Source organism: Phoca vitulina, unplaced genomic scaffold, assembly GCF_004348235.1.
Source record: "Phoca vitulina isolate PV1807 unplaced genomic scaffold, GSC_HSeal_1.0 scaffold131, whole genome shotgun sequence".
Taxonomy (NCBI): domain Eukaryota; kingdom Metazoa; phylum Chordata; class Mammalia; order Carnivora; family Phocidae; genus Phoca; species Phoca vitulina.
In genome coordinates this window covers 244,060-268,527 of record NW_022589834.1, presented here as the reverse complement: position 1 = coordinate 268,527, position 24,468 = coordinate 244,060, and the positions used below count along the sequence as shown (strand labels likewise).

General features: G+C 42.4%; 1 protein-coding gene across 3 annotated transcripts in view; it reads right to left on the bottom strand.

Annotated features, from left to right (window-relative positions):
• HDAC8 (histone deacetylase 8) overlaps positions 1 to 19,002 on the bottom strand; it is a 212,805-nt gene extending 193,803 nt beyond the window's left edge. For 2 of the 3 annotated variants that reach the window (XM_032399146.1, XM_032399148.1), the window contains exons 1-4: positions 18,484 to 19,002; positions 17,919 to 17,971; positions 15,020 to 15,150; positions 13,289 to 13,430 (exon numbers count right to left, since the gene is read on the bottom strand). In XM_032399146.1, coding sequence (XP_032255037.1) covers positions 13,289 to 13,430; positions 15,020 to 15,150; positions 17,919 to 17,971; positions 18,484 to 18,708 — 551 coding nt within the window. In that variant the 5' untranslated portion in view covers positions 18,709 to 19,002. The remainder of the gene's footprint in view (positions 1 to 13,288; positions 13,431 to 15,019; positions 15,151 to 17,918; positions 17,972 to 18,483) is intronic. The other variant, XM_032399149.1, reaches the window with a different exon arrangement.
• Between the last annotated feature and the right edge of the window lie 5,466 nt (positions 19,003 to 24,468).

Here is a 24,468-nt window from a genome sequence, read left to right as displayed (position 1 = left end):
GGTAATGGTGGGGAGGCAAATGTGGAGGAGGATTTTACATGGCATTCTCCAAAACTAGTGTTATGAACCGGGGGCTGTGGTTGGGAAGCAGATGGCCATGGAGCCTATGGAAGTGGAAGACATTTTAGATGCATGGGCAGCAATGGCTGGTGTGAACTGAGGTAACAGGGAGAGAGGGACCTGCAGCTAGTAAGAAGGTGTTACAGATATGGGAGGATGAAAGATCTGCGCACAAGTTCCCTGGTACAATGTCCCAAGAGCCTGAAGGTTACCTTGGTCTGTTTTTGCCTCAACTGTAGTACTTATAGAGGTATACTAGTGGTTAGGTCAGAGTGGGGCAACTAGAAAAACCTTTAGACCAGGAGTTCTCAAACTGTGCTTTGCATCAGAATCACCTTGGGAGACACTGGTAAAAAAATGAATATTCTTGGGCTCTGCCCCTGGAGGGCCTGATTCAGGAATCTTCATTTTAGGATTAAGATGCAGGTGGTCTGCAGATCACAGTATGAGACTAAATTCATGAGATTATAATATGCAAAGTTTTGAACGGGCTGTGTTGGCCTTTTGGAGTGGTACCCATGAGCACAGGCAAACCCTGATCCTAACAGAATGAGGTACTTTGGGACAACATAAACCTCTGGGCTGCCCCAGAATGGGCCTGGATCTTTATGTTCCACACATGCATCTGCCCACTCACTATGCTGTGGCTAGGGTAAATAGCTGTGACATTCTCAGCCTGGAACCCTGTTGATATTCTGAATTCTGAAATGGGATGGGTACTCTGGGAGGGGTCTATTTCACCTGGTATGGGCTGAGTTTACAAGTCTGCCCTAGCCGGCTACTCGGGGATATAATGCTTTGAGCTCATGATCACAAACTGCTTGTCCTTCTTAAAGGACGTGTCTCCTTATCTTGAAAGTGGCCTTGATCACTAAGAGCTCTCATCCCCACTTGGGGTAACTGGCCTTGGTTAGGGCCAACTTCCTGGAGATGTGGGTGCAGGGGCAGAGATTAAGTATCCAGGTCCTCCTGCAACAGGACAACTCCAATCCATCACCCTCCCATCCACACCCTCGTACCTGGATGCTGAAGGCATTAGACAACGGTACAGGCCAAGGCTGGGGGTAGAAGGCCTTCAGCCACTGGAAGGTCATTTTTGTGTTTGGGGACCAAATTCCTTTCTCTTAAGGAGAAAGGATACTGGGATAATAAAGATGCAGAGGTAGTAGATGAATTGCTGGTGGTATCAAGGGATTGCTGATGTCTTCAGTCATCCTAGGGGACTTCATTCTAGAAAGGCTTACATCTTACCCAGCACTATGTAAACCCTCTCCAGAAACACCATTTTCACACTTTGACACTCTGGGGCTTGGCCTGGAGACAGCGCTACTGTAACCATTCCATTACCATGTAGCTCAGAGATTCTGTGATGTCACATTAAATGCAGTTATCAAACCATTGCCCAGGTAGTGTGATCTCATTTGCTGGAAGAAGGCAGGAGCACAACACAGGAATTTTCCACACGCTACCTTTCGTGATCTAGATGAGGTTGTTGGTGCCCCTAAGGTACAGAAAGCTCTGTGGATGCCAGAACCTTATGGAATTAAATTAGGAGGTCCTAGGTTAGTGGAAAGGATTTTGAATAGTGATTACACTGAGGATGGAATAATCTTGACAAGAAGTATTCCCTGTGTTTTATTTTCAGAAAGAGTCTCAAGGCCACTGCAGAAGGAATGGAGGATCTGATGAAACCTGCTGCAAGTTGCTGTTCAAAGTTTTTATTTTATAGAAGGCCTTGATTTTAGACTGAGAACATCTGCTCTTCTGGTACTAAGGAACAGTCCTGGGGTATCAGCACTACTGCACAATTTGCCAATGAGGGGCAATCTCTCGGTCTCTTGGTAGAGAGCACCTTCATTTGCCTTATGGGTCTGGGTTAGCCCTAGCAGTATAAAGGGTTAGTTGAGCGGGGGATTCTATGTGATGTTTGGGAGGGTAGGCGTATAGGGAAGGCTGGCAGTAAAACTCTAACAAAGCAAAGGTCATGGGTCTTAAAGGCAATAGTGAAGAGTCCACTCTCAGCCAGGAGCAGCTTATGGGCCAAGAGGAAGCTAAGTGCAGTGGGTGATAAGCAGTACCAGGCAGGGCTGACTTCAGCTAGATAGGTAGTGGGAACTTTTCTGGACCAGGGACTTAGTTCTTAGAGGCTACCTAGGTCCCCCCTGAGTATAACCCAGCCTAGATATAAGTGACTTGTATCAAACACTATGTGCCAGGCTCTTGGCTAAGCTCTGTAATGCAATTATTAGATTTAACCCTGATAACCCTATAAGGTAGATGCTATTATTATCTCCACCTTACAAATGAGGACACTGAGGCACAGAGGTTTTATAGCTAATAACTGATGGAGCTGGGATTCCCTGGGCCACACTGAACCACTGTGATATACGGTCTTCCCCAGTTCTGTAGGAAGTACAGGAACACATCCCATCCCCTAGAGGCTAAGGGTGGGGATGCCATAGGGACAAAGCATGTCTTGGCTGGTTCCTACTTTGCTGCTTGGCTGGGCAGTTTTCTGATGGGAGGGCTGATGCCTTACAGGCTGGACATGTATTGAAAGAATGATCTGGGCGACCGTGGTAAAGGCTTGTCTGTTTGGTCTGGTGATGTGTCCGTTCTGCAGGTTCCAGCACTGAACGGGTATAAAGAGAATCCAGGCCTCTGTTTTCATGTAGTTACCTGTTTGTCAAGGCTGGAGGGTGGGTAGAGCAGATACAGGAGGGGGGCTGGCTGCTTGGTTAACAAGTTATACTGTTCATACAGCCCTTTGGGGGAACTGGAACTGTAATGCAATTCACTGTCACTCACTTTATATCTGCATAAGGAACTGGAGCTCTTGAGAATATAGCTCGAGTAGCTTTGAGCTAACCTCCAGGTGGATGATGACTAATGGCTAGAGGTCTAGTTCTACATTCTTCTTATAGAGCTTGCCAAGACACAAGACAGTTTCATGGCTCTGCCATTTACTGCCCCCAGGTGGAAGTACCAGAGACCAACAACATTCGAGGACATCTCTCTCCCTCTTCGAGCAGGGAAGCAGGACAGAGGGGGCCCACATGGCATAGATCCTGTGTTGCCAGGTGGTAGGCAGAAATGTCATGGGATGAGAGGGCAAATGATAGAATTGTGGGAGGAAGAAGTGCATGGTGGAGCTAGGGATGTAGGTCTTAAGTGGATTATCAGAAGTAGGTAAAGGAAAATACTGGGAGCTGAGATGCAGAGCCAAATAGGGTAAGAGACACCAGGAGAGGCAAGAATGAGGACTAGCCAGTCAAAGCAGACAAATCCGATATCTCTTGGCAAATTCTGGAGGTTAGGAGTCACTGTTCTGTGTTGGGTTTTAATATCTCCTAGCACATATTTACATGGAGAGGGTAAGTCCCATTGAAGGGAATCTGGATGGGACAAGGTGACTTCCTAAGAGACTGACTACAAAAAGCAGAATCGAAGGATTCGAAACAGCCTGTGAGCAAGTGCTAGAAGAGGGCAAGAGTATTTTTTTCTTTTTTTTAGAGAAAGTAGGGGTCATGGGGCAGGTGCTCCCTCAGTTCACTAGGCAACTCACACACTCACGTTACACCCTCCTTCATTTCCTTTGCTGTGACTGTAAAAGCAGTGGTTCTCCTCCTCCCAAAGCCACTCACCCCATCTTCTCCTGCCTCCTCTGAGACTTTGCTCCATTCTTATCCTTCTCATATTTCCAAGATTTCCCTTTCAGCCCATAAATGCTCTTAAATCTTTGAGAACAAATCCAACGGGCCACCCCTCAAGCCTTACTTTCCCTTGGCCATTGCCCTCCTCTTTCCTTTCTTTCCCATTCAAACTTTTGGACCATTTATGTTCCTTTCCTGCCCATTTCCTTAGTTCCTACTCACGCCTCAACAGTTTGCATTCCCCTCACTCTCTGGGAAGTTATCTTAGCAAAATCATTATTGACTATGTTACTTGCCAAATATGACTGACACACTTTAGTACCTCTCTGGACTGACCCCTCCCTAGTGTGTGACACTACTGAGAGCTCTTTTCTTCCTGAAACTCTTCTGCTCCCTGGGGATTCCGCGGTCCCTTTCTATTTTGATTATCTGGCTAGCCCTGACTATTGCTTTTCGGCTGAATGCACTGGGACCTCTTCTTGTACTGGCCCATTACAAGTTGGTGTTTCCTGGGGCTCTAGGATCTACTCTCTTTCTCTCTCTGCCTTTTCCCTCAGTTATTCTGTCCATTGTCATGGTTTGCACCACCCCTTTATATACTGGCAACACATCTGTTTTCTATTTCTAGCTTCCACCTCCATCTCCAAGTCTGAGTATCTGTTTTCTCTGGGTATTACCTCTGCTGCACACCAACTCCTACTCTTGATTTACTGAGGTATACAAGGGTTAAGCACACAGGTTGATGAGTCAGACTGCCTGGGTTTGAACTGCAACGTCATCACTTACCAAGCCTGAGCAAAGTTGTTTAACCTCTCTGTACTCCCATGTGTAAAAGACAGCAAATAACAATATCCACTTCTTCATTCCAGAATATACAAGAAATATGAGAATCTATGAGAACAATGCGTGTAAGGTAGCATCTAGCACATAGCTCAACACATGTTGGCTATTGTTATCAAGTCCTATCTTCTTTGGGACTCTGCTCAAAACAAGCCAGAAACCTGAGTGATCTTCCTCATCTTTCCTCTCCACCCATATCTACTAATCACTGATACTGGATTTTATCTCTTGAAGCTGTCTCAAGTCAGCCTTCACCATTCTCCATCCCCCAATCTCACTGCTCTGCCTTAGTTCAGGTCCTCATCACTTGTCATTGGGGCTGCTGGTACCCTATTCACTCTCCCTACCTCCAGTCTACACCTCCATCAATCCATCCTCTAGGACTATAGTCAGACTTAAGTTTTCTAAAACACACATCTAACCATGTTACTTCCTCACATGATTTTGTAGTGGCCCTCCGTTTCCTACCACAGAGTTTCTCAAAGTGTGCACAGCAGAATCACTCCTGGAGTTTGAAAGTTCAGGTTCTGACACACTCCTCCGAACCTACCTGATCAAGATCTCTGAGAAAGAACTAGATATCTGCATCTGTCAAATTGGTGCTTCAGATATATGCAAAGCCTTTCATGACCCATTTCCTACTTCTCTACCTCATCTTCTGCCGTTGTCCACTTTGTACTGTAACCCTCCAGCAATAGTGGGCTGCATGTCATTCCCGAAATCCACCAAGCTGTTTTATTTACACTGCTCTGCTTTTGCAAAGGCAGTGGTGGCCTTCTGAAATGCTGTTCACTTTCTTCTCTCCCTGGCACACTCACTCCTCTGCATCCTTTGAAGTCTTCACCATAACCTCCTTATTTTTTTTTTCACCATAACCTCCTTATTGACATATCTTACTTCACTCCTCTACAGCGCTGTTTCTCAACCATTTGCTCATTATCATTTCCTAATCCAAGGAGCCTTTTCAGATACCTTTTCCTAACGGGCCACTCTACACAATTTTCATATCACAGATATACTGAACATCTGCTTATGTACTGTCACCCTTTGGGGGGCCATAAACCCTGTAACATCTAGGCTTTTTGTCGCCCTCCCCACCCCCTCCAAGAATCAGTGTTTGCTCTGGTGGCAGACGTTGCTATCCAAACTGGTCTTCTTAAGGTTCACCTTTGGTTTCCGTGATAAGTTTTTACTGATTCTCTTCCTGTTTTTTGACCATTTCTTCTCAAGATTCCTTTGTAGGCCTTTCTTCTACCTGTCCTGTAAACATTGGCCTTCCACAAGGCTCAGTATTTGTTTTGTTTTCTGTATCATCCTATAGATGCTTCTCAGGTGATTTTATCTATTTTCTTAGTTTTAATTACCATCTATCATGCTGTTGACTCCCAGATCTGTATCTTCAGTGGAGACAGTTCTGAGCTCCAGCTTCTTGCTGTCCAAGTATGGTTCACAGATTGGCAGCATTTAGTATCATCTGGGAGCTTGTCAGAAATGCAGGTTCTTAGGTTTCACCACAGACCTCCTGAACCAGATTTACATATTTATCAAGACGCCCAAGTATTTCATATGCACATTACAGGCTCAAAAGCCCTCTAGCAGACTTCTTGAATTGGATGTTCCATAAGCACATCAGTTCTCATCCCTTACTCTTCTTGGTTAATGGTAACCAAATTTACTGAGTCATCTACACAAGAAATCTAGATCACTCCTTCCTTATCATTAGTTACCACTCCTATCTATTCTAGCTACTAAATGGCTCTTGAATTTATTCTCTCTTCTATGCTCATCATCACTGCTTTCACCTCCTTTTGGGTATATTATTACAGTCAAGTCCTAATTGATTTCTCTATCGACATCCTTCTCTGACTCCCCACCAGTTTATCTGCTTGAATAGAACCATATTGCTAGAATCATATCCCTAAAATGCAAATCTAATCATGTTACCTCCTCCTGGCTAAAACTTCCTTCAGTGATTTCTCACTGTCCAAAGCCAGGGTTCTTAACCAGGGATCCATCCATTCATACATGGGCTTCAAGAGAGTCTGATACTTTCTGAAGTTACAAGGAAAAATTCGCATATGTACACTTTTCTAGGGACATTATACATAGCTTTCTTCAGATTTTCAGAGGATCCGTGACCGAGACAGGTCAAGAACCACTGACCTGAAGGATCAAGTTCAAACTCTCTAGTTTGGCATACAAGGACCCTTTATACCTCCCCTACCTTACTTCCAGTCACTTACCTACAGGAGTTCCAGCTTTAATTACGGACTTGGAAGTTCCCTCAGGTTTCATGCCTCTCCGCCCCTGCACATGCTGTTTCTGGAATAACCCCCAAGTTGTCTACATGGTCAGTACATGGTGCAGCCTGGATTTGCACTGGAGTCTTACTTCAAAGTTCATAGTCATTCCACTCTACAGTGACCTGACATTTTCCCCTGTGGCCTAGTACACACAAATTCATACACATACACTAGAACAAGTTTTGTGAAATCTACCTTGATTTCAACAGATGCTGGTTGCAGCCCACTGACTTGATATGAGTTCTTTAATGAGCTGCAACTCTCAGTTTGAAAAACACTGCACTAGACCTTTGCTCATACAGGAAGTTCTTATTACTGAGTATTTATTATCTTAGTCCCTGAAGCATCAAGGTTTTGAGGTTTCCTAGGGATACAAAAGCTGTCAATAGCATGAAAGCACTTGCTAATGAATCGACCACTTCTATCAGTCCCCATTCAAACAACCTACTCCTCTAAGTCCTAGCACCTATCCTTCCCCATCTGTTCAATCACTTTGTCTTTTATGGATTGTCAGATACATCAGTGAGCAATTCACTGAAAATCTATCACAAAGTGAAATTACAAATCTTATAAAAGGATGCAAGATACCCTGAAGTCAACACACAAAACTGGCAAGGATCTGTAGACCAGTTTACAATTGAAGAGGAGAAATATAAATAAGGATAAGGATAATGATTTTGGAAGTGGTTCGAAAGAGAGTGATTTGAATGCCAAAATGATTAAGGAGAAGCCCTCAGAAAAAACTGAAAAGGCCCTTGAACATTTTGGCAAAATCAACCCTCTTAATGATCATGCTGCAAAAATCTCACAGGAAGTAAAATATACCATCTTGAAATATCATGCAATTTTGTTAGAAGAATTAGGCCGAAACAAAACAATCAATCCTTGATACATTCTTTGTTTGAAGAATTATGTAGCATTCAATTTTATTAAAAGAGACCAAATAGACATATTTTAATAGTTATTCAAGTTAGTATGCTAATCAAGTCCTGCCCTCTCTGTTATTTACTCGAAAATTTTAGTCCCCCTTTTAAATGGATTCACTTGGTGGTCTTCTGCCTGGTACCAACTGCCCTCAAATAATAAGAACTTCCTGTTATAATCCTTTGTTTCCTCATTGCCTCACATACAGCAGGAGCTTAATAAAAGTTTGTTAAATGAATAACTGCAGTGATGGCCTTCTCCTCCCTATCTAGTCTCAGTTCCCTCTGATCCAATCAGCACATTGCCACCTTCTCTAAAATTCTTCAATAAATTCCCACTGGCCCCAGAAAAGAAGTCCAAAAAAAAAAAAAAAAAAAGAAGTCCAACTCCTCAGCATGGCTGACAAAACCTTTACAGTCTGGTCTTGCTCTATTTGCTCTCACATTCTAGCCACATTTAACAACTTGTAATTCTCCAAATGTCCCATGCTTTCCACTGCCATGTTTTTTATTATTCCCTCTGCTTGGAATTCTCTATCCCCACCGATGGGAAGGCAAACTCCTTCTCCTCCTTCTGTACACTCCACTACCTTGCACATAACTGCAGCATATACACTGACCATACTGTGTCTGTATTGTAACTGCTTCCCAGCTTGTTCCAAGCAGTTTTTACTATAAAAAGTTCTACTGATAAAACTAATACACATTAGAGAAAACACAGGAAAAATATAGGAAACAGAAGAAAGATACATGTATATGTGTGTGTGCGTGCATACCTCTTTATCCCTCATGGTATCGTCAGCTTCACAAAGTCACGGGTATCATTTTGTTGTATTTCCTTCTAAGAGTTTTTCTTTTTTGTTTTTTAAAGATTTTATTTACATATCTGACAGAGAAAGACACAGTGAGAGAGGGAACACAAGCAGGGGGAGTGGGAGAGGGAGAAGCAGGCTTCCCGTGGAGCAGGGAGCCCGATGCGAGGCTTCGATCCCAGGACCCTGAGATCATGACCTGAGCCGAAGGCAGACGCTTAACGGCTGAGCCACCCAGGCGCCCCTCCTTCTAAGAGTTTTTCGTAAGCATCTATTTTTTAACATGACTAATCAGAGTGAATGTGCAATGTTGTAGCTACCTGCGCTTTAAGAACAAAGCCAACATTATACGATATGAATTTTTTTTTTGTTATACAGTCATCCTAACCACCACTTGTTAATGGTTACATAATAGCCCATAAAGTGGATATGTTACAGTATACTACCTAAACATCCTGAACATTCTGCTGTTGTTGAATATTTAGGTCTCCCTCCTTCCCCCCCTTTTTTTGGGCTATTATAATTAAGAGAGAAATTACCATCTTCATACACACGGTTCTCCAATATTTTGGATTGGTTTATTTCCTTAGAATAGATTACCGAGAGTAATAGATATATGAGTTAAGAATCTTTCTTCTTTCAGCTCAAATTTGGGAGGGGAAAACATACATGCAGGTGTATATTATGTTTCAATCTCCCTTCCTGTAATTTTAGTGATGCTAAATATTTACTCATATTTATTTACTATTTGTTTCCTCTTTTGTGAACTGTTCATGTCTTTTGCCCACTTATCTAAATTTCAGTGTTTTAAAAAATCAATTAAAATAAAGATTTTATTTTATTATTTTTTTTGAGGGGAGAGGGAGAGAGGTAGGGATAGGGAGAGAAGGAGAGAGGGAGAGAGGGAGAGGGGGAAAGGGGGGGGCAGAGGGAGTGGGAGAAGGAGAATCCCAAGCAGGCTCCACGCTCAGCACAGAGCCTGATGCGGGGCTGGATCCCACAACCCTGAGATCACGACCTGAGCCGAAATCAAGAGTTGGAAGCTTAATTGACTGAGCCACCCAGGCACCCCTAGAATAAAGATTTTAACCCTTTGTAGTATTTGCTGCAACTTTTTTTTTTTTTTTGCCTCTTTTCATTTTGGTAATATTTTAGCTGCAAAAGTAATAAAATCTCATTACAGAAATTTTGCATTACACTTTTAAAAAAATCATCAATAATGCTGCCACCCTGAAATAGCCACTATTATCATTCCCACTGCTTTTTTTTATATGTGTGCATTCTATAAAGTTGTAATTGTGGTGTACATACAGTTTTAAAACCTGCCTTTTTATTAACACAAGTCTTTTTTTCTGAAATGCCCTATAGTCTTCATAATCATCATTTAAAATAATACATAATATTCTATGGAGCAGATTGACCATTTCCTTATTACTACATATTCATGTTATTTCTAATTTTTTTGTTTCATAAAGAACACTGATAAGCACCTCCATGCAAATAGTTTTTTCCATATTTTGCGTGGTCTTCTCAGGAAGCATTCTCAGTAGTAGGATTAAAGGGCATTAATCCTATCCCTAAAGTAGACAAAGGGCATTAATATACCTTAGCTACCAAGTTACTTTCTTAAGGGGTTGAAAAAAACCACGCTATTACTAGCCAACTGAGTACCATGTTTTCCAATTCTGGCTTAAAAAGGGGCTACCTACTTGTTAAAATTTGCATTTCTTTGATTAGTAGCAATGAACATTGCCCCATGTTTTCCAGTGGTACTTAAACACCTTTGCAAATTGTCTCTTCACGTTCTTTGCCCATACTTCTTCTTACACATCATACCATATGAGTGCCTTAGAAAACACAAACCTACCACACTTTGTCATATTTATGTCAAATATGCCTTTTTAGTCTGTATTTAGATGTTGTGTTTTAAAGGGCCACAAAACTTTTAAAAGTGATTTTGGTTTTAAAATTTTATGCACCTAAATTCGTTGAGCGTTTCCTTTGGGAGTTTTTTTTTTTTCTTTCTCTATTACTTCCTAAGCTTAGGGAAACTATTCTCCTTGAGAAGCTTGATAAATATCCATTCATTCTAGTTTTTTTAAATTTGCTTTTTTACACTGAACTCTTCAATCTAGCTGCCACTTTTTTTTCGTTTATTACAAGAGATGAGGGTATAAATGCTGCCAGGTGTCACAACACCATTTACTGACGAATCCTTTCCACTCCCATCCACTTGCAAAGCATCTTTTATAATAGACTGAATTCTTATACATAACAGTCTCTTTGTGGAGTGTAGTATAATATCATCTGTCTCCTCTTATACCAGGGGTACCAGTGTTTTCATTATTCTAGTTTTGTATGTTTAATATCTAATAGCATTAATCACTCATCATTCTTCTTTTGAAGAATTTTCTTTGAAAATTACTGTTCTTTAGTTTCCAAATGCAATTATTTGCTGTCTTACCTCTAAGATATGGATTCTGTGAAGGCCGGATTGGTTCATTTCCTTAGAATAGACTGCTAAGAACAATATTACCGAGTCATACAGGTATGAATGTTTTCCCCACTCTTTCAACACTTAGCTCCGAAGTTTTCAAAAAGAGTGTACCAATTTCACGTAATCATGCCAGCATGAGGATATTTTGAAGATTTTTTTTCAACATTGGTAGGGGAGAAAGATACCATGCTTCAATTTTTATCTCTCTGCTTATTAGTGATGATAAACATATGCTTGACATACAGTAGGTGCTTAATCAGTGCATGCTGAATGACTAAATGGCATGTATGAATCTATACACATATTTGGGGATGGAAACGTTTAAACAAATACTGCGCTTATGAAAGATAATGCTGGCTAGATGTCAGTTTGTGGGCTAAATGCCTGGAGTCCACCTGCAGAGATGTTCTAGAGGTGCCAAGAACCCCCTAGAATTTGGACCTGAATTGGGGAGATCCCTAGAGACTCTATGCAATTTATATCCACCACAGTGTCTGTTTCCAGGTAGGATCAGCTGAAAGCTGTCTGAAACAGTTAAGATAATACCTACCTACATGCAGCCCAGAAGCAGCCATGATTTGCTCTAGATAGAGCATGCTTCATTTCAAAGCAAAACAGTGAGAAGAAGTGGCAAGTATCCGGGTATTCCACTGGAAACTGACCCACGCCCTAGCAGGCCTTAAGCAGTTAATTTAAATATATAAGATCCTCCAGTGCCACATGCAGAAAGCAGATCTGATTAACAGGATCAGGCATTTTCCATGAAACCACACTACTTTTCTTCTCAACTTGCTAAGCACAAGAGGGAAAAGAGGTCCTTGGTTCAGAGAGGCTTGGTTCCCCCCCCCACCTTCATCTGTAGTTTAAAGGAGAGAGGGTCATTTTTCTTTTCTTTTTTGTCCTAGGGATCACTGTCTTTATTTTGAAATTTTTTAATAGAGCAAGAGCTAACAAAAGGTAGGTGGTTTCTCTTTGTTTCTAAGGCCATGTAAAACATATTATTAAACACTGGTTCTCTCTGCTCCATCACCTCAGTAGTAGATTCTAGTAGTAAACTTTCTCAAGGACTTCCTTGGTCATGAAATCTGTCGATTTGATGAAAAGAATTCCATGTTATCATCTTAACCTGCATATGCTGAAACTGTGCTCAAGGTTTTAGTCTGAAAAAAAAAAAAAACGCCACATTTTCTCTGGACTCAAGAGCACCAAGGAGGATCAAGGTCATGGCCAACAGTATGAACAACTGGCGTGTGAAAGATGCATCACCAGTTACTACCACCACTGCTTCATTTCACTCACACAGCACATAGAGCAATTCAAAGTTTTAAAAATTCTTCTCCTCCAGTATGTATTAAGTACTTACTACCCACATAGCAAGCAAGCATATCAAGCAAGATGACAAATGCCGTCCCAGCGGTCCTTGTCACACACAGGGTAGAGCTGTTTGAAATGTCAACATGAAACTCCAAAAGGACTTCTCTAGCTCCAAGTAGCACCTGAGAACAGCTGTTTCACAAGCCCTTTCTCCTTAGAGTGACAGTTAATTCTCTCAGTCGCTTGCCACTTGCCTTAGAGATGGTGGCAAAAGCTTCCTTGATTCGTCAGCCTTTTGTTTTAAATCTATTCTCATCAATTTCCCACCTATTTGGAAACCTGTTTGGCACTTCTTTCAAGAACTAGCTCTAAATCGCACCTCTTCCAAGACTTCCATGATTAATTTCTGCATAGCACTACAATCTCCTCAGCTCATACGTATATTCAGTTGGTACCCAAACTGATGTTGCTCCCTAATTATTCTAGTTCTGTGAGTGTCTCTAGAGCATAAGTCCCTTGAAGACAGGGGCATTTCCAAAAAGCTGGAAAAGGGATGTAGAGACTGCCTAGTTATATCCTTCGCCCTGCCCATTTTCCTGATGAAGAAACTGGGGCCTTGAGAGGTTAATCTTTCCAAGTCACTTAGCCAAGTTTGCAGGAAAACTAGGCATGGGGCCCAGGTATCCTGACTTTCGATAGAGTGCTTTCCATTATACTGTGTGTCACCTTCTTCTATTTCACTTGTATCTCTTCAGAGTGCCTGGGAAAAGGGCTATATTCATACACAAATCTCTCAAGGAATGCCCATACAATAAGCATCAGCGTTTGCATAACTGAGAAACTGACTCAAGGAAAGAGGCAGAAAGCAGAAAGGTCATTTTCTTACTTCTTTGCATGATGCCACCCTCCAGACCAGTTAATTGCTACTTTGCACGTTCCGTCAATCAGGCACTGCGCAGCTGTGATTGTGGCCCCTCCTACAGCTGCTGCGTAGTCAAATATCCCTTCCGTGGCAGGGCAGTCATAACCTTCGGGCAAAAACATCAGAAGAGCTTGTTACAAGATGAACTGCAGAAAGAGCAGGTGTGATACGGTGGTTCCCATAATAAGAAATTCGTCCCGTGATCTTCATCCCCGTGTCTGACACAGCGCTCCTAAAGCTGTTGGGATTTCCCAAGTGAGGAAAGCAGTAAAGGTGTCTTTGTTGTGTTAATGAGGTGACTTGCGGATCACACCTCAGGGTGGGGGTGGGGGCGGGCGGTGAGCAGTGGAGCAAACCAGGTGATTGGAAGATTGGAACTACCAGTCCTACCCCCTGACCTCCTCCTGTGAGGGGGAGGGGCTGGAGATTGAGCTCAACCACCCATTGGCCAATGATTTAATCAGGCATGCCTATGTTATGAAGCCTCCCATAAAAACCCAAAAGGCGGGCTGGGAGAGCTTCTGGTTTGGTGAACGTGTGGAGATGTGGGGAGAGGGGCATGCCTGAAAAGTGCGTGGAAGCCCCACACCACACCCTTTGGTCATCCCTTGCCCTATGCATCTCTTCCATCTGGCAGTTCTGGGTTATATCCTTTTATAATGAACCGGTAATCTAGTGAGTAAATGGGTTTCCTGAGTTCTGTGCCCTGCTCTAGCAAATTCAACCCAAAAGAGGGTGTTTGTGGGAACCTTCTGATTTATAGCCAGTCAGTCAGAAGCACAGGTAGCAAGCTGGGCTTGTGACTGGCATGTGACGCGCAGAGCAGTCTTGTGGGACTGAGCCCTTAACCTGTGGGACCTGATCTATGGCCAGGTAGATAGTGTCAGAATTGAGTTGAATTGTAGGACACCCAGCTGGTGTCCTGAGCATTGCTGGGTGGTGTGGGAGGAAAGCCCCACCTCCACACATTGGAACTGGGTCTAGAACCCTACTGGGAGGAATAGTTTGAGGTGCGACAACAACATATCTTACCAAAAAGCGACTGTGCTAACATCAGCTTCCAAATGAGAGATAAACATCTCCAATGTTGGGGGAAGAATTTTTTGAAGTGTTGGAACTAGAGAGGCTAAACCTTCCAGATTAGCTAGTCACATCCTACAGATGGAGAAACCGAGTCCTGAGAGGTGATATGTCTTATCTATGGTCACACAGAGCCAGGCCTGGGACCCACGTCCCTTGACTCACCCATCTCCCAGACCAGAGTTCTACCAAACCATGCTGTTTCTCTAGACTATCCTATCGGCCACCTACAGTTTTTAAAAAAATACAGCTGTTCAACATGAAGCAGGGTTGAAAACTTAGCCGGAACATAAATATGTACTCAAGTTAAAATATAAGGTCACGAGATGGTTAAATCAGCATACATAGAGCCAGGCCCAATCTGGGCACTACTATTAGGGCCTCGACAACTAAAAGATTTTCCCCCATCTGATCCATCATTCAGTTTTGCTCAACTCATACAGCTTGCTCAGCAAGCGAGATATGTGTATCTAAACTAAGAGATTAAGATTGTGGTTAACACATTAGTTCTTAATTAACAAATACTAAAGACCATCATGCAAGTTATGAAATGAGTGGTTACAATTTACAGATGGAGGCTGTCTACCTCCCATCACTGCCCGATAATGACTTTACCTAGCCCATATTCTACGGAGTCTGGATGATCGTCATCTCCTTCTTGGCTGACCTTCTGGAGATGCTGCAGATAGGCATCAGTGTGGAAGGTGGCCATCTCCTCCATGGAGGCTACTTTGGGCTTAACTATCCTAATAATAACAGAGAACAAAGAGAGGTGAGTGAGTCAGACCCAGAGTATGCCAGAAACTGGAAGCAGGGGAAAGCAGTCTGAGCAGAAAATACAACTCCCAGCTTCCAGTTCCAGTGGGCTCAAATAATGAACACGTTCTGTTCCTCTACTGTGCGATCTAGTCTTCACTTCCTCACATCGATATAATGATTCCATTAATAAGGGGTGAGAGGACCGATCTTCGAAGCCCTTGAGTTTATAGGTACGTAAAAAAAAAAAAGTTTATATTTAAGTTAAATATATATTTAAGTTAAATAATCAGATACTGGACAAACTTCACTCTGTGAGTTACAACTTGCATGACAAACTAGTAGGCAGAGATATTTTCAATTGCATCAGTTCCTAATTGGTACATAGAATCCTTTCAGCTATATTTTTACTTTATTGTTTTTTTACTTATTTTTTTGGGGGGGGGAGGGGCAGAGGGAGAGAGAGAATCTTAAGCAGGCTCCATGCCCAGACCCTGACATTATGACCTGAGCCGAAATCAAGACTTAACTCTATATTTTAACTTCAGTAGGCAACTGTATTTTCATGAATTTTGAATTTGGAGTCAGAGAACTGGGCACCTCTTTTTAACTCTACTTAACAGCTCTATAACCTCAGGTAAGTTGACTGTTCTGTATAGTTGTTTTCTCATCTGTAAAGTAGGGAGATCTAATGGGACATATATGAAGATTAAATGATAACATATGAAAATGCTTTGTGGGTAACTATCATTATTATTAATACTAAAGGATAAAAAAATGGCAACTCAAAACATAAAAGTTTCTCTATTTGGTCCCTCACACCTACCTCTGAGAGGAAAAAGAGAAGGGGCAAACTGGTTGGAACTGGGCTTCACTCAGAAGCTCCTAATCAACTCCTCACAACAAGTGACAAATAGAAGTGACTGAGAGAGGGGCACCTGGGTGGCGGTTGAGCGTCCAACTCTTGGTTTCGGCTCAGGTCATGATCTCAGGGTCGAGAGATGGAGCCCTGTGTCGGGCTCTGTGCTCAGTGTGGAGTCTGTTTGAGATTCTCTCCCTCTGCCCCTCCCACCACTCTCTCTCTCTCAAATAAATAAATAAATCTTTAAAAAAAAAAAAAGAAGCGACTGAGAGAATACAGGGTGATGTTAACGCCAGGACTTACCACGTCTAACCTCCAGCTGCCTACTCCCCATTTCCTCTCCCCGACTCTGCCACTGCCACTCAAAGGGTAGTCTATGGACCAGCAGCAGCGGCACCTAGGAGCTCATTAGACTTGCAGAACTTCGGCCCCACCTCAGATCTCCAGAATCGGAATTTAACAAGGTGATTCATATGTACATTCAAGTTGGAAGAGCAATGACCTAGGCTACAGGGAGGCAGTAGTGGCTTTTTATGTTTGCTGAATGGGAACTCAGCCATGAGTTTTTCATGAATTAATATGACTATACAGGCTACCATATCACCAAGCAAGCCAGAAAAATCCTGTAGCTCAGCCTCAAAAAAAATCATGTATATGGTCAAGAGCCAAGGATTCCTACTTCTCCTTCAAGAAAATATGGCTACACCCTCAGAGGTGACAAATCTGCACATTAAAATAAAAATGTTACAGTTTCTTGGACCATGTTTCCCAGCCCTAATGGGTCCCTTTTCTAGCACCCTTCCTCTTGTTTAACAAACAAGGAAAGCCTCTCTGCTTAATAGCAAGCAAATGGGACAGTTTTGCTTTGCACTGATTTCCTGTTTGTCTTAAAGTAACTTTTGAAAAGTTAAATAACTGAGGGATGCCTCGGTGGCTCAGTCAATTAAGCGTCTGCCTTCGGCTCTGGTCATGGTCCCGGGGTCCTGGGATCGAAGCCCACATCGGGCTCCTTGCTCAGAGGGGAGCCTGCTTCTCCCTCTGCCTGCCACTCCCCCTGCTTGTGCTCGCTCTCTGACAAATAAATAAAATCTTAAAAAAAGAGAAAGGTTAAATAAATGGAAGGCATGTAGTTCTTATGTCTAACAAACATATGGGTTAAAAAATAAGGTACTCAATAAATGATTTTGATAATAAGGATAAAATTTGAAATCCTATTACACTACCTTCTGGGAGATAAATGAATCATACCACAAAAGCCCGTGCAGACACTCACCTATTTGGCCAGACAATGTCATAAACAATCCTACAAGACAGGGTTATAAGATTTACTCTGCAAAGATTAACAGCAAGTTCATTTTTTTTTTTCTTAAAGAAGCACTTAACTCAGTGCTGAGTTCTGGCCTAGTTGCAGGAATTTTGCTTTGGTCTTGACTTGTCTCCAGGCTTACTCGTAAAGGTCTGGTGGTGGTGATGGGGTGTCTAAAAGTCTGAAGTTGAACACACACCCTCACATCTGGCTTGCAAACAAATACACACAAACCCCAGAACACCTCCCAGCCAAACACCAATTTTTTTTCCCCTATCAGGTGGGTTTTAGTACCCTAATGTAACTCTCCTCAAAAGCTCCACAAAGCACCTATCCCTAGAATACTTTCCCTTCCAGCAATAGAGTCTTATTTCTAATGGATCTTAACTGCTTCAGGTACTTTTCTCAGGTTTTCTTAATTCTTCAAGAACTTTCACTAGATTACAGACATTACAAACGTTGAATAACAAAAAAAAAAAAACTTAAAAAAAAAAAAAGGACCATTCTCTTTCTAATTTGCTCCACTGTGAAGTAGGATATTAAGGCTAGAACACCTAGGTTCAGGGCTCTGTTCATGAAAGACAACTTACCTCATTTGCTTATGCAGTGCATATGCTTCAATCAAAGAATGTACCATACTGGCCTAAAAACATCAACAAAAAAAGAAAAGAAAAGCAAGAAAAAAAAAAGGCAGAAAAAAATGTCTCTTAAATGTTTAATTCAGAGAAATACCATCAACTTCATCATCCTGAACAAAGAAAGTAACTTTTAACTCCCCTCTTTTTACTTAACAGTTACAATGCACTTTAGACAAATTGCTAAGGCGAAAGCTACCGGGCCTTACGGAGGTGATGGAACATTTCTCTCCTGCAGCGTCTTCCCCACTTCAGGGATCCCTTGTAGTAGAGACACCAACGCCTCAGTGCCATCCCCTCCCCCGCACCCCTACCCCCTCCGGTGCATTGGACGCCCCCCAGATAAATGCTGCGCTCTCAGAAACTATAAGGGAACACTTCTTCCATCACCTGGTGCAGCTGCCCAAATTTCTGCTGATTTTCCCCAGCCCAATCCTCTGCCCCGTCCTAATGCCCTCCGGTCCAACGGCCCCCACCCCCACCCCAGAAGCCCACGGTCTTTTTCCCCCAGCTCTCTTACCCGTTTGGGGACTTTGGCCAGGGAGTCGCACATGCTGACATACTCGGGACTGTAGATGTAAACTGGAGGCAGCGACTGCCCACTGTCCGCCGGTTCCTCCGGCTCCTCCATCTTCCAATTGCAGCCGTTCCGGAGCCACCGTCTGGATCCGGCTTTTTTCGGACTCAACCCGGGCTCCGGTTCCTGCTCCTCTGAACGGCCGCAGCGGTGCTCCCTGGTCAACATTCCCTCCTATTCTCGCTATCGCCAGAGACACTGTCCCAGCTCCCCATCCAATTGAAGGAATGCATGGGCCTTCCCAGGCCAGAACCTCTTCATTTAGTGACCACGGCTCAAAAACGGGAGGTCGGCAAATATAAAAGCCCAAATAGCTGCCAATTAGGATCAATATTTTATGGCACAAATAAGCACGGTCAAAACTAACCATCCTTGTTGCCCTACGGGGCCATTTGAGATGAGGTCAGACCAGCTTTAGAGCATGCTGGGAGATGTAGTTTTGAGGGGTTCGGGTAGCGGAAGAGCCGGGGCTAATTACTAAAATAGCCGCGAATGTGAGTTTTAGCGCTTAAAAAAAAAAAAAAAAAGCAGCCTCAACTCTTTATGAATTGTTTCAATCTGCAAATACAGCCATATAAATATTTAAAAATAGACACAACGTGGCCACCAAGATCCCAGCACCACCCAGCTACATTAGAAAGGCTTTTTTTTTTTTTTTTTTTTTTCGGAACTAATTAATGGTGTAAAGGGTTTGAAAAGTTTGCACAGTAAATTCTGTACCGCAACTTTAGTTTATTCCTTTTCATCATTAACAATCCATGTCCATGTAAGAGTTAACAATCTCAATAATTTACTCTGGCAAAGCCGATAGCACTTTCCTAAGAGTCTGGCCGGTACTCTGGAAATTGCTTTGTAGATTCCAATCAAGCAAAGATGTCAAATTACTCTTTGAAAATTCATGTGGAGTAAGGGGGGTAAGCAGATACTTTCAGTGATGTTTGGAAACTGCAGCTCCCCTTCCTTCCCTCCTTTTGCTTCTGTAACTATACAAGCGTTACTGACATATTTTAGGTTTAGTGTGAGGGTCTACATTAAACAATATCCTGAAGCGGTTTTAGAATTATCATCAGTATTTCCGGGTTCCTGGCAGCCCCTATGCTATGATGCAAGCTGGCCAAGCCAATGCCCAAGCCTCCACCTCTCACATCTAACCTGAAGTGACCTACGAACACCCCTCAGACAATCCAATATTCTTACCTCCTTTAAAATCTAACTTACTTTTTGGACTCTTTAAGCATTTATTGAGCATTGTGATATGCACTTGGATATTTTATCTCATTTCACCTTTGCAAAAGTCCTATGAAAGATGTTGTAATATGTCCATTTTACAGAGGCAGTTTAGAGAAAGGAAATAACTATTCAACGTCACACACTTACTAAGCAGAAAAGCAGGAATTCAAAACCGGGTCTACCTGACACTGAAGCCTTTGAACATTCCCTTCACTATGTAAACTTCATTCCTCCAGGATGACTTTGTGGTAAATCTAACTTTGCTCAACCCTCCATTTAGTATTCCCTGAATACTTAGCATTCTGGAAATATTTTCCCCCTGTGATGTGTTCTTTAACTAGAATGTAAGCCCTTATGCTTCTTTTATATCTTCCCATAGCAACTAGTTCAAAGTTCTGTGATCATTCAGTCATTCATCAAACATTTATCTGACATCAACTAAATATACACTATGGCTAAGGATTCAGTTCTCAAGATGAATTGCAATCTGATCTCTGCTTTCAAGGAATTTGCATTCTTGTACAGATGAGACAAATACATAAGAAACTGTATGCAATGCAGCAGAGTCAGATAATGAATGTAGGATGCTTAGATTACTTAATGAATAAACATTAAGTATTTAATAAATGGCAACTAGGATTCCTATTCAGTGGCATTTGAGATGGCCTTAGTGCATGGACAGGATTTTACTTGGTGGGGATGAGAGCCAGGGGAGGGCATGCTGACTAGAATCCACAGCATAAGCAAAAACAAAAAGGAGACCATTTCTAGTCAAGTTTAGCTGAAGGGACTGGATCATGAAGGGTTTTGAATGCCAGACTAAAGAGAACAGACTTCACTCTGTGGAAAACGAGGAGACATTTAAACAGAAATCTTAAAAAAAAAAAAAAAAAAAAGATTTCCACAGCAGTGGTGGGTAGAAAAGATTAGCTATTGAAAGACTAGAGGCAGTCAGTGTTGCAATGGTCCACATAAAAAGTAATGATGGTTCAAACTAGCGTATGGGCCACGGGAACACAGAAACCACTACCCCCGTCCTGGATTGTCATCTCTCACCCAGACTTTCTGCAATATCTAACAGGTTTCTACTTGTACTCTTGCAGAACTACAATCCAGTCTTTTTGCAGCCACCAGAATGAACTTGGAAACAAAAAGTAAATCAGGTCATGTCACTTTTTAAAGGCTCCCCTACCTCACGGTGAGAATCTTTTGAGCTAGGAAGAAGAATGTAACTTTTGGGAATGCCTGTTTGTGGAGGTTAGGAGGAGAAAAAGATGCCAGAAAGGAGACAAAAAAGAAATAGTTGGGTGAGAACAAGTGTAGTACAGTTTCACAGACATGGAGGGATGATGTGGGTTACAAGAAGGGAGAGGTAGTAACAATGTCATTGCCATTAGGAGCTCGCTGATGTTCTAAGAAACAAAAACAAAAACAAAAAACACCACAAGGCAGGGGAGGAAGCCAGACTGCAAGGGGTTAAGGAGTGAAGTCAACACTGTCAAGTGTAGCTTCCTCTTTGAAGAAATTTAATTGTGGAAGGAAGGAGTTAGTAAATCAGGGGATGTAGAGCTCATGAATGATTGTTTTTAGGATAAGAGAAATGCACATATTTACAGACAGAGGGGAAGGAGTCTGTGGGGCTGTAGGAGTTGCCTGAAAGGTGAGAGCATGACAGGCTGGCCATATAAAGAGGAAATGAGATTTGTCCTGGGCTTTCGTGGATAGGCAGTGAGAGGAAGAGGGCAGGATACAGGGTGGCTAACTGATGCCCTAAAATCCGGACCAAAATAAGATGACATGAAAATGGATTGTTCTATGTGTTCTTTCAGATCTAGCAACAGGTAGCTGAACACTTCAACACACTTCTAAACTGGAAACAGTATCCTCATTTGGCACACAATGTGGCAAGATGATTCAAGTACAGAGAAAGATAAATTGTTGCAACGAGGCTCTGAAATTGGCAGCATATCCCTGCAGCAAATCTCACAGGGTGGCTGGACCCTTGTTCATGAGTAAAACAGAGCACAAGCCATGCCACAGGTCCCTAACCTCAATTTTCCACATGCTTAATCCCCATATGGTCCTTACATTGGGAAGAAAACCCTTCCCAAAGCACTGGATTTGCAGTTGGAGGACTTTAAGTTCAAAGGAAGGAGGTTGGATTTTGGCTCCAAAGTTTACTGGTGTGGTGACCCTGGGTAAATTCCTTGACTCACTCTCTTCAACCGTTATTTTGCTAAAAGTAGTTTCTGAACCAGCAAGGTCAGGCTGGACTATGCCACTTCTTTTGGTGATCTCTCCTGTCTTCACTTGCTGGCAGAAACAGGCAGAAGGGGAAGCAAACAATTAAAAAGGCACTACTCCTCTGGCTACCTTCTTTGTGCATTTCTGCCCGTTGCCCACCGCCCCATACAATCTGCCCACTGATGCCTCAACTGTACTTAACAGACTGACCCTTGTTTTAATGTCTTTTCCTTGGAGAGTGTCATTGTTGAGAATGTGAACTCTAGAGTCAAACTGCTTGGGCTCAAATCCCAGCTCTACCACTTACGAGCTTTTTGATCTTGAACCATTTGCTTAAGTGCCCAGCACCTCAGTTCCCTCATCTGTCAGATGGGGATGACAACAGTCTCTAATCTTACATGGTAATTGTGAAGACAGGATAACATGGTTCATGCCAGCTACCTTATAACAACGTCTGGCACTTGGTAAGCACTCCAATATTGCTCATCTTCTAAGAGACAATATGCCAAATGTTCCTTAATTTGGGGGAAAGTCTCCCCTCACTGTTTCCTTACCCCCGTACCGCTACTGCAAGAGTATTGTTCGTGGTTTGAGAACAGGTCCTTGGCTTTGAGGCCTAGCCTTAAAAGAAATCAGACTTCTGCTAAATATAGGGCAACCATATCATCCAAACTAGGACACTTTTGAGAGTGACAAAGAGTGCTATTAATAATTATGCTAGGACAACAGGCATAAATGGAGCATGTCCTGGGCAAACCAAGACCTAAGGTCACTCAAGTTTAACAGGAAATGAAGACTGAATGTGGACAACACTGTATTTATCTCCACTGCATTAGTGTAGGTACTAGGTGTTTGGTAAGTACAATGGGGGACAGTAGAGGTTTTGTGAGTTGTGGCTAAGAACAACAACTTTTGCCCCACCAGTTGCATAAAATTCCCACAGGGTAGTAAAACCTAAGTAACCAGGATGGGACGGGAGACTGGTTCATCCTTACTGCATAAACCCTCACTTGTTACACAAAGGCTAATACATAGTATAAACAAGTTTCTGCTAAATATTTATAGTACTTCGGAGACCAAATTGTTTTTAAGTACCCTCCAGTGGCACAGAAGCACCATTTGCACACAGTTGTAATTCTGAGTCAAAATCGGTCTTATTCATTTATCAGAACAGGTCCCCTATTGTTATGATGAGCTCTGGGTGTTATATGTAAGTGATGAATCACTTAATTCTACTCCTGAAACCAATATTGCACTGTATGTTAACTAATTTAAATAAAAATTTGGAAAAAAAAAAGAACAGGTTCCCTAAAGATGTCAATAAGCCCATTTTAATTTAGTGAGCCTAGTTTGAGTGGGTATGTGTTTGAAAGATAAAAGTGCATTTCTTTACATACATTATCTAACATTTTATATAACGTATAATATAGAATTTCTATACTAATATTATTCCACTCCATGAGCTTTGGCTGTACTGTGCAATTAAATAGAGTAGGTAAAATAGAGCCACCAAAGAAACTCCAATCACAAAGACACACATAAAGTTTTGCACACTGGCATGAGACGTGATTTAATTGGACATTCCAATTTTTAATTCTATTTTCAAGACATAAGTGCTTAAAAAAAAAAAGAAGGTCCAAGGTGTCTTTTAGTATCACATGCTTAAAAGGAAGAAAATACAAATCAAGTTTTCCAAAAAGTTGCTTTAAATGTGAAGCTGTGCTGTATGGAGAGCATAGTGATGGACAACTTCGTAAAGCCCGGGGAACTGCAGCCATCAGTATTAGCTGAGGCAACTTAGCTTAGCGTGGCAGAGAGTGGCGGTTTTCCCCCCGTGCCACTCCAGACGTACTTCCTGTGGTTGGGTAGGCTTGCAGCCAGTGTGGAGACCAACAGTTTCAGCACAGGTTGTAAATTCTCTCTATCAGCGACCAGAAAAATCACACGATCCGAAAGCTACTTACTGTGTGTTTCCATTTGCTCTAAGAGACATACTAAAAAGGTCGGCCATCCTCTCTCACTTCCACTCGCCTGTTTTCTATCACCCTACTTCCTATGCTCACTTATTCATGTACTCAAAAGATTGTCACTGGTTCTATGAGAATGGTTGAGAGAGCTCCCCATCCCCATCCCCATTCTTGGAGAGAAATCTGAAAAATCTGAGAGAAAGGACAGGATTGAAGTAGGGAGTTACCTGAGTGCAAACAGGGAAATGAGTAGAGATTTTACACATAAATAAGGGGAAGGAGAGTGCTATGGACTGGATGTGTGTTTCCCTCCGAAATTCATACCTTGAAGCCTTAATCCCCAACATGATGGTATTTGGAGGTGGGGGCCTTTGGAAGGTAACCAGGATTAGATGAAGTCACGAGGGAAGAGTTCCCATGACAAAATTAGTGCCCTTATTGAGAAGGAGAAGAGACTAGAGTGCCCGCCCTCCCCCCCTTTCTCGGC